Below are 10,705 nucleotides of genomic sequence, written 5' to 3'. Positions count from 1 at the left end.
GTCTGATGCTTTGATTGAGGTGTGATTCCCGCGTCCCGCATCTCTCCGTGCTCGGTCGCACACACACATCGGTTCTGGATGAGAGGGAGCAAAGCATTACATCACCTCCCTTCCGGACTGGAACGATACGGTTAATTATTTAGGCTACTCAGCGTGTACGGAGACTAAAGAACCGTTTATTTTTTTTTAAAAAGGCCTTACACAAAAATGTCCGGGTTTAACGTGAGCACGGGCTTTCGCTGACAGGATAAAGAGAAGAAAAGGCGGCGCGCGTGACTGCCTCGCGCCCATTGTGTCGAGGATGTGAGGCAGCGCGAGATGCCATGGCAGATAACGGGTCGGAGCCGCCTGCTCTCCCGGCACCAAAGGCGTTTCCCTACGAGGAATACGAGTGCAAAATCTGCTACAACTATTTCGATCTCGACCGTCGCGCGCCCAAGATCTTGGAGTGCCTGCACACGTTCTGCGAGGAGTGTCTGCACGCGCTGCAACTGTGCGAGGAGCGGCCGTGGCGCATCAGCTGCCCCGTGTGCCGCCACCGCACGTCCGTACCCGAATACCGGATCCAGAACCTGCCCAACAACACCAAGGTCACAGAGGACTTCCCTCTGTACATCGACTCGGACCCTGTGCCTCAAGATGCCCTGCCGCCGCACCCGCCTCCGATGCACCCTGCGCTCGTGGCGCTCAGGCGCGAGGAGGACGCGTCCATCCTCGCGTCCACCACGACGGTGTCCACCGCGACCACCCTGTCCCAGGACTCGATCTCGCGCTACGAGAGCTGCCGCAACTGCAGGCGTCTCGCGCTGACCACCGGGTGCGTGTGCGTCATCTTCTCCTTGCTCTCCATGCTCGTGCTGCTCTTCATGGGCCTCATATTCGTGCACAGCCACGGCGGGCCGCCCTCGCCCGCGGGACCCCTGTGTCTGTCGATCGCGAGCATCCTCGCCATGGTGTCTGCGATGGTAACGTGGCTCCTCTACTGGCTCAAAGACAGACCGGAGCACGAGACGGGCCGCTCCTCTGCCTCCACTAGTGCCAGCCGGAGAAACGCGTGACAGAGCCCTTTCAGCTTTTATTGCTTAATTAATAGGCAACCAAGTTGTTTCTTTTTATGTTACTATCAGTATATTTTATATAGGCATGCATAACTACAGTAAATCCCAACAATTCTCACTCAGAAATGGCTAAATTTCACAAATAATTATACATTGAATTACACATTAAATTGTTAAGTAGACAGTCTGTAGGCTATTTTCTTGCAAAATGCTCCAATATTTATTTATAACTTTGAAAAATCACTTTTTAACAGTATTGAAAAAAAAATGACCTTCATGATTTGTTATCACAAGGTTTGTTTTTATCAAATCAACTTAGATCATTTGTGGTTCAGATAACGTAATATTTTGAGTTTATGTTGATTAAACCAAACTCATTTATTGTATTAACTCAAATTTTTTCATTTCAATGAACTCAAAATTTTAAGACAACCAGTTTACTTTTTAAAGTTAATCCAACAATATATATTTTGATCTCATACAATTGTTTATGTTTGTGTAATGATTAGTCAGAATAACTAAAACATGTTCCTATTAGTTTCGGCATTAACTAATAATGAGCAATACATTTTTACAGTATTTATTAATCTTTTTTAATCATTAGTTAATACAAATGCATCTGTTAGGCTATTAGTTCATGTTAGCTGAGGTCCATTAAATAAATAATATGGTAACACTTTAAAATAAGGTCTCATTTGTTAACATGAATTAATACATTTGTTACATGAACTAACTATGAGAAATATATTTATATAACCTTAGTTAAAAATAAAATTCTTCATTGTTTGTTCATGTTAGTTCACAGTGCATTAATGTTAACTAATACAACCTTTGATTTTAATAATGTATTAGTAAATGTAACAGCAACTGATATTAATAAATGCTGTAAAATTGTTTCTCGTTAGTTAATGTTAACTAATGTAGTTAACTAATGAAACATTATTGTAAAGTGTTACCAACAAGATTAACAGAATTTTTTTTTGATAATTTATGAATAATGTGTTAGTAAATGTAGATATGAACACTAACTAAAATTAATAAATGCTTTAGATGTATTTTTTCATAGTTCATGTTAACTAATGTAGTTAACCAATGCTAACAAATAGAACCTTTATATTAAAAACTTTTTTTTCTTCCAAAGTTACTAAAATACCTGGAATTCACACAGGTGTCAATTCAATTAGAACTAGGGAAACTGGAAAATATACAAGTTACTACTTGAAAAGCAAACTTCAATAACTAAAGAAGGACTAATATTTATAGACGCATCTAATGAGTCACTATTGGATTACTTCCAACGGGCCGTGGTTTCTCTACGACGAGTGCTAGTACTTGAACTATTTCAGCCCAAAATCTTGCAGCGCGAGAAGTGTCTGCACACGTGAGCACATCAGATGCCCAGTATGATGCCCGTCCCAGACGACTGGATACAGAACTAGCTCCACTACGACCACACTGTCCCAGAACAGCTGGAACAAGCGGATACGTGTGTGTTACCATGTCCATTCTTGTGCTGCTCTTCATGGGCCTCACACTCGCGAGCACAGACACACAGATCTTCTGCTAGGACACCTGTGTGAGCTTGAGAAGAACTGACTTCATGCATCCACTAAAAATCACCAATACACCAGTTGGTTAAACGTCATAGCAATGGGAGAAGTTTCCGGGAGCACAGCTGCCATTCGGTTTGATATTTTATTTCTAATGGAATGACATTCAGACTTTGGTTTTGGAGCCACAATATACAGTTCAAAAGTCTGCGAGACCACTAGCGAATTTAATCCGACATTTCCATTACATATGCATTTGGCAGACACTATATTTCGATGGTCCACTTTATACATTCTAGTAACTTTCCAACTATGTACACATCAACTAACTGTCATTAGAGTATTACAAATTAGTAGACTGTCTGCTTAATATAACATATTATTTTTCGGCTCTCCCAATAGACACTCTTCTGACAATAAGTAACTCTGCAACTACGTCAACTTATTCTACTAACCCGAACTCTAAAGGCCCGTTCACAACAAGAACCATAACTATATAATGATAAAGATATATAGGTAAAAAAATCTTTCTAAATATAAAAGAATAGCAGAGTTCACACTACAACTGTAACACTTTCAGAACGATTTTTTCCCCTGCTGATGAATGATAAAAACATTGACAGCCAATCAGAATCCATCCTGCTTTAACGAGCTCAAGCATTTAAAGAGACAAAACTGCTGCGCGCGCCGATAATATAGTTATCGTCAGAGCTTGACATTAACTTTTTTGTTCACCAGCCACTGCGACTAGTGGTTTTCCAAAGTTCAGCATTTTCACTGGCCATTGACATCGACACCATGGGGAAAAACTTCCATATCGATATCTTTTATATTATTTCATAATTTGGAGGCAGGTATATTAGGCTGCTGTCACTTTAAGACCTGATGCACTGATCCTTTATACTGTTGCACATGCGTTTTCTTTCTCAAATGTTTACATTCACATAAAACATAACTGACTGTGTTTATGTGAATACTTGCTAAGACAAAATCTGCAGGAATGAGTAAAATAATGCGCAATATTTGCAATCCCACACCGGAACCAACATTTAAACTGTCACCTAACCCAAACCTAACAGTCCACTATAGTCTAATGAGAGTTAGTTGACATGTAGTTGTAAAGTTAGTTGAAGTTAGTAGAATGTCTAAAGTGGACTATCGCAATAAAGAGTAACTGACACTTTAATCCAAAGCATTTTACATTGCATTCAAGTTATCCATTTTATTAGATAATGCTCTCCCTGTTAATTGAACTGTGACCTTGGCGTTGCTAGCGCCATGCTCAACTGTTTGAGCTACAGGAATCATGTACTACTTTATTATATTATCAGCAAACTACAGTTTGGGTCAGTGTCACAAATCTGCTTAGTGATCTAGAATTAGTGCAGAATCGTGAAAATTTCTTCCATATTTTGTCATAACCTTCCTTTCTCAATCTTTTTTTCCCTCCAAATCTTCCTGTTTATGTCCAAAATAATATAGCACACGTACGTCTCCAAGATGTCTGTTAAAGAGCAGTTAATCTGGAAAGCATCTGCTGCGTACAAACATCTGATAAACATCTATAAAAAGTCAGTTTTACATACAGTCTAAATCATAAACATCTTAAAGACGTTTTCTAAATGTCTATTTAACATCTGACAGGAAAAAATACTCAAAAAAAATACATCTTGCAAATCAAAACATGCACATCAAATAGACGTCTCCGAGATGTATGTGTGCTATTAGGGATATGTCACATTTTCAGTGTGGTCTCAGACTTTTGGACCCAATTTTATCATCCCAAATTTGACATTTTATTTACTGAAAAATCACAACCAAAAATCTGGTAGATGCGTAACATTTCTGTGAATTGAAGCTGACCGCAATCGGACGATAATCTCAAAATGGCCACTGGGTGTTGTCATCCACTCGTCTCGCTTTATCATATGCTATTCAGTCTTAAAGTAGACCTCTTTGTTCTTATGGGTCAATAGCTTTACTATGGAAATTGTGAATTTTATACCACCTCTTTGTTCTCGCTTCACCTATGCATCTATCGCGGTGAAACCGTGTTATTTGACGACTAACTGACAATCTCTTTTTGCTATATCGTCTGTGTGAGCTTTTAATGTGCGTAGCATCACGATGCATTTACCTTAGTACTCACTTTTTCAAGTCGTTCATCTGATTTTTGTACCACAGAAACCTGTGATGCGCAGTACCGATGTTAGTATAGAAGCAAACAAGCTGCATGATGTTAAACAAACGTTAGATACTGAACTCTGCTTGGAAAAGAAGGTCAATCTTCGCTTGACAAAAGCTTCCTTGTTAATCAAATCAGTACTGCCGATTTTCCATTTCTACATTAAGCAATGACAAATCAGTCATTTATGAAGGGTATTTGATATGATGATGCTTGATGTTAAAAGTGTTGGTGAAAAGCTCTGTGTGAGATGTGTTAGAGAAGATGAAGCAGACAGGAATCTGACACCTGAGGAGCAGCTAGAGTTTTGCTGTGTCCTTGCAGAGACAGGATGCAGCGATAGAGAAATCAATGCTAAAGACTCACACACTGGGACTGCAGCCAAGAGGTGCTTCTGAGCGTTTACTGACCCACTTATGAAATTTTGCATCTCTCCCACAGGTCATTCATTTGTCTTGATGTCACAAACTGATATTCATCCAGCTAACCGTGGCTTGTTAACTTCAGTGCAAAACACATTCTAACTAGGCATTTGAATATCGCTCAGCTGATCGTTTTAGACTTAAAGGATAATTCCGGTATTTAAGACCTTGAGTCTATATTGTAGTTTGTTTTGGATGAACAAGAGTGGTGGACAAATTTTTTTTGACAATGGTTCCTCTCTCGAGTTTTTGACTATAATAGAATTGGCCATGGACCCATTTAACATTGGAGTCAATGTGCATGTCCGAAAATGTCATTAAAACAGCCAATGATGTTCGTTTACAAATCTGTTAAACTCACCGAGTGGTTAGTGGTGTTCGTTGATGATTATAAACAATATATCGTCGCAATATATGATTCCAATCCGTTTATTTTGCTATAGTGGAACTATTTTTTCAACAATGGGATTTTACAAAATGACGAATAAAACACGACAGAAACTGTATTTCGCAACACTTTTTGTTTCTGGAACATCAACTAACATCACTAATCACTCGGTGAGTTGCACAGTTTTGAAAAATAATGTTAAAGGTTGTTTTAATGACATTTTCGGACATGCCCATTGACTCCAATGTTAAATGGGTCCATGGCCAATTCTTTTATAGTCAAAAACTTGAGAGAGGAACCATTGTCAAAAAAAAATTTGTCCACCACTCTTGTTCATCCAAAACAAACTACAATATAGACTCAAGGTGTTAAATACCGGAATTATCCTTTAATGGTTTTATGATGGTGATTTACAAAACTTGATGCCCTGAACATTTATATTTTCTTCTATTAAAGGTGCGGTCACATTTACCGTTGCTCTGCGAAATTTCGCTGTCTCGTTCCAATCGCAGTCCGCGCGATCGCATTGAAGCTTGTTTCCGCCACTGAATAAAAGATAAAAAAAGGTAATTGCGACTTTTTATTCCACAATTCTGACTTTCTTTCTCGCAATTGCGAGTTTACATGTCGCAATTCTGATGTTTTTTCCCCCTTGAAAATAGCGTGATATAAAGTCGCAATTCGTACTTTTTTCTTAATTGCAAGTTTATATCGCGCAATTCGTACTTTTTTCTCTCAATTGCGAGTTTACATCTCCCAATTCGTACATTTTTCCCCTCGCAATTGAGAGTTTACGTCTTGCAATTTTGACTTTTTTTCCTCAGAATTGCGTGATTTAAAGTTGCAATTCTTACTTTTTTTCTTGCAATTGCAAGTATATATCTCGCAATTCTTACTTTTTTCTCGCAATTGCAAATTTATATCGCAATTCCTACTCTTTTCTCGAAATTGCGAGTTTATATCTCGCAATTCTGACTTTATAACTCACGATTGCGAGTTTGTTATCTTACAATTCGGACTTCATAACTCATAATTACATAATTTTTTTTTTGTGTGGCGGAAACGAGCTTAATTCGGTCATCTGAATTCGCCGCGTGCATATGATACGCACTTTAAACGCATGCACCCGCCACCCCTAAGGCTAATTTATGCTTCTGCGTCGGGTGTGCGCCGTAGTGTACGTCGTAGGCTACGCACGTAGGCGACGCCGTCGTGAGCATTTATACTTCTGCGTTTATGTCTGCGTTGCTCTGCAGTTACACCGCCGAAACGCTAGTTGGCGGGGGCGGGTTTTAATGTTCCACTGTGTATATATTCCTCGTGGCTGTTTTGATTTGGCTACTACAAGCAATGGCGACTGAAAGAGAGCGGATCATGTTGGAGCTGGAGCTTATCGAGTTGGAAAAACAGTAAATTTTAGTGAAATTTCAGAATTTACAGAACTTCTGAATTTAAAAATGGCGGGCGGTGCAGAAGAACACGCCGGAAACGCGTAGGAGGAAACGCAATGCTACCAAGCCGACCAATCACAGATCTTGCGGTCCGCGTCATCGCGACGTGTAGTTACATTCTGAGGAGGTGCGCGTCAGGGTACGGCGTATGGTACACGTCTATGCGTATGCTACGCCGTACCTATTGCGCGCACCCGACGCAGAAGTAGGCTATAAATTGGCCTTTAATCCTAACCAAGAGTTTTCAGTGCGTAGCATATGCACGCAAAAAATATTTTTTGGCGTATAGGCTATGGCACGAGAAATAACATTCGTGGTATTGACGCACTATCATGTGATCGTGTTGGACCTTCAGAAATCTGCCTGGTTTCAAAGTGACTTCTGTACGAGCTGTGCTTCCTACATCTTCACCCTATTGACTGTTTTTTTCCACACAAAATTTCGCTAATGTGACCTCAGCTTTAAGGCCATTCTCTTTAAAATGGAAAACAAATCTACAAATCATTCTCTTTAAGGGGATGTTTCACCCACAAATTGTAATTCTATCATTTACTCACAATCATGTCATTCCTGAATCCTGTCACCTTATCCGTGAAAAACAAAAAGAGAAATATTAACAAATAATCAAGCTCCAAAAAAGAACAACAACAAACATGAGTGTGGGTAAACAATTTTCATTGAACTATTTCTTGAAATTAGCTCTTATGTGCCTTTCCTTTTTATTTATTGATTTATTAAGTTAATTGAACATTTTAATAGGATGAATTTAAGTGAATTTTATAGAAGCTTACTCTTTGATATTTGATAAAGTTGTGCTGTTGTTGTAGGCAAATGTGATGGATCAAACCAGGTCTGCCCTCTGCTGGTGGACAAGTGTAGTGATGCAGTCATTTGTGTGTAGTAATGTGAGGTTTTGCTTACATTTTTTGTAAGGAAGGTTTATAAGATGAATGTGGGGGTATATGAATCATTGCAGCGGTGAACTAGACATGCAAAGGTTATGTTCCCGAATGTTAAAGAAGTAAACAGCATTTAGCTGCTGTAAACTGTGCCGTTCAATTCAACACTTGTACAGGAAGTGTGCAGTGCAGTATGTTATATTGTGACCAGTTCCCCAGCTCATCCTGCCATTCTGTCAGGCAAAATATATGTCATGTATACTTTACACAATGGCCTTGATTTACTCCTTTACTGCCTATTTTTATGCTGAAAAGACAAAATACACACACTGTTCAAAAGTTTGGTGTCAGTAAGTTTTACTTTTATAATAATACTTTTATTCAGCAAGGATGCATTTAATTGATCAAATGTGACAGTAAAGACATTTATAATGTTACAAAGATACTTAATGCTGTTCTTGAACACTATATTCATCAAAGAATCCTGAAAAAAGTTAACAAATCATCATATTATAACGATTTCATGTAGGTCGTGTAACACTGAAGACTGGAGGAATGGAGAAAATTGATCAAAATGTAAACAGATTTGATCACATGAATAAATTGCATTTATTTGTTGCATTACAATTGCAAAATGTATTCGAATAGAAAACAGTTATTGTGAATTGTAAAAAAAAATCACAAAAATCACAATATTACTGATTGGTGTATTTTTGATTATATAAATGTAGCCTTAGTGACCATGACAGACTTTTTTCAAAAATAAATCTCACCAATCCCAAACTTTTGAACAGAATAAGATGATGATGATTCTATCGGGGAAATCTGAGTTTTGTGAAGCTGGTGGACCAAAGAGGTCTAGGTAAGAAGCCTGGAGCATCCCGGATACTGGGAACCAAAACCCAATCTGTGCTGGTCTTTTCAACAGGGATGAGGATAAGGAGAGAAGACGCTCTTGTACTCTGTCCTGGTCCAGATGCTTCATAGATGTGAGCCTGAAAAGGAAACTTGTGTCTCACTGACTTACAGAGATCATGACCAAACTGTAAAGAATGATATTTCCATAATATTGAGTGTGACCTCCCCTCGTTCTCGTAGTAAACCGCTATCGCTGTGACTGTCTGGACCATCAGGCCTGAAGTGATGTGCACTCATATGTCCGTTTGTCCCGCACACACTGGCCCAGTGACTTCGAGGCACTTTCCTGAACCCAGTGTTACTGCCTGGGACGACTATACTTCCCGTAATGCACTCCAGACCTCTTAGTAACACTACGTAGGGTCGTGGGCTTTGTACACAGCCCTTATATACGCCGTGATATGTTTATTATAGATTAGGAAATGTGTGTTTTTACTATTAAGCCTCAATAATTGTTGTGAAACCTGTTTGAATTGTATTTGCACATTGAATTTTTTCTGTTTGCATACAAGAACTCACCTCTCGGTTGGCTAATAAATGAGAAAAAATGCAGAAAATGTCTGTTGTCATGAAATTTATATTATTTTACAACCTGAAATTATCATGTGTGTGCAATGTATACAGTAAAACATTCTGTTCACCACTTTATTCAACTTTACAGTGATGCTGACCTGTAATGATGATTATTATTATTATATAACATGACAGTGAATGATAAATGTTTAGTGTCTGGCTAAGTGTCTCAGTAGGGTGTATCTCAAAGGCGTTCCCCTCATGCGTTCTCTGTAGCCTGCAGCTCCGGGATGCTTGTGGCAGTAAATGCAGGACAGATGATTTTATTCTAAAGTTGTCTTTGGAGAGGATTTACGTTTTCTCTCAGGGAACCCCATCTAATTGAGGTTAAAAGGGTGGTGACCTTCCTCAGGCTGGACAAGATCACAAGATAAATGACACAAACAACATAGGCATGCACTGTTCAAGAAGTGCATTATATGGCCAAATGGTATGTGTGAACATTCTTATACTTTTTCATTCTCTAAAAAACTGGCATGTCTAATTTTGAAGCCAGTTTCGACAAGCATAGGCTACACAACATCAGGTTATGGTGATCTCAGTTAGCCTACATTTTATTTCTTTTTATTCCATTATGCATATTTCAAAACCGATTCGAATTATTTTGACACAATTTGCTAAGAGAATACAGATATTTGACCCTTGATAATAAAACTAATTATGCTCTCGTCAGAGTGCACTTCTGCTCGAGATCTGTTCTCCAAAAATGGATTCGACACGCGGATCCGGTGTTTCAAAGACTCATGCATCATTCCCCTGTTCCCCACGCTCTCCTTTATTCCAGTCATCTTATGTTTTTCAAGTTTAAAACTGAATAAACCCTTAAAAAAAACATCTTAATACGTTTCCCCCCCCCCATCATATTAATTTATTAGACTTTTCAAAGTGAAAGTAAAAAATAAATGCATAGCCTAATATTTTGTTATTTGTGTTTTAAACATTCGGTAACACTTATTTTGATAGTCCACTTTAGAGATTATACTACCTAACACTAACTTTGGAACCATACATTCTCCTATTTATCAATTTGGTTCTATTTGGAACCTTCATATTTTCAGAGTCAACGTCTACGTTCTATGAATTCTCGACATTTGCCTTTTCTATTCAGCCTCTGTAAATATGAGCTAATATAAAGAGATACATTTAAAATGAAAATATCAGACAGCCAGGAAAATAATGCAATAGCAATAATCGTGAAATAATGCGATTTATGCAACGAATAGAAACTAATTAACAAACACGCACACACACGCACTCATTG

At 38.6% G+C, this 10,705-nt stretch overlaps 1 protein-coding gene across 1 annotated transcript; it reads left to right on the top strand.

The window, feature by feature from the left end:
- The first annotated feature begins 281 nt into the window (after window positions 1-281).
- LOC306996985 (RING finger protein 228-like) lies at window positions 282-4,516 on the top strand. The gene has a single exon (XM_079609973.1). The coding sequence runs from the start codon at window positions 324-326 to the stop codon at window positions 1,056-1,058; it is 735 nt and encodes a 244-aa protein (XP_079466099.1). The 5' UTR covers window positions 282-323; the 3' UTR covers window positions 1,059-4,516.
- The last annotated feature ends 6,189 nt before the right edge of the window (window positions 4,517-10,705 follow it).

Source organism: Phoxinus phoxinus (genome assembly GCF_949152265.1).
Source record: "Phoxinus phoxinus genome assembly, chromosome: 4".
NCBI classification, from domain to species: domain Eukaryota; kingdom Metazoa; phylum Chordata; class Actinopteri; order Cypriniformes; family Leuciscidae; genus Phoxinus; species Phoxinus phoxinus.
This window is presented reverse-complemented; position numbering and strand designations above follow the sequence as displayed.

Bases quoted from the DNA above. Each gene is read 5' to 3' on its own strand.
- LOC306996985 (XM_079609973.1), top strand. From the start codon at position 324: ATGGCAGATAACGGGTCGGAGCCGCCTGCTCTCCCGGCACCAAAGGCG.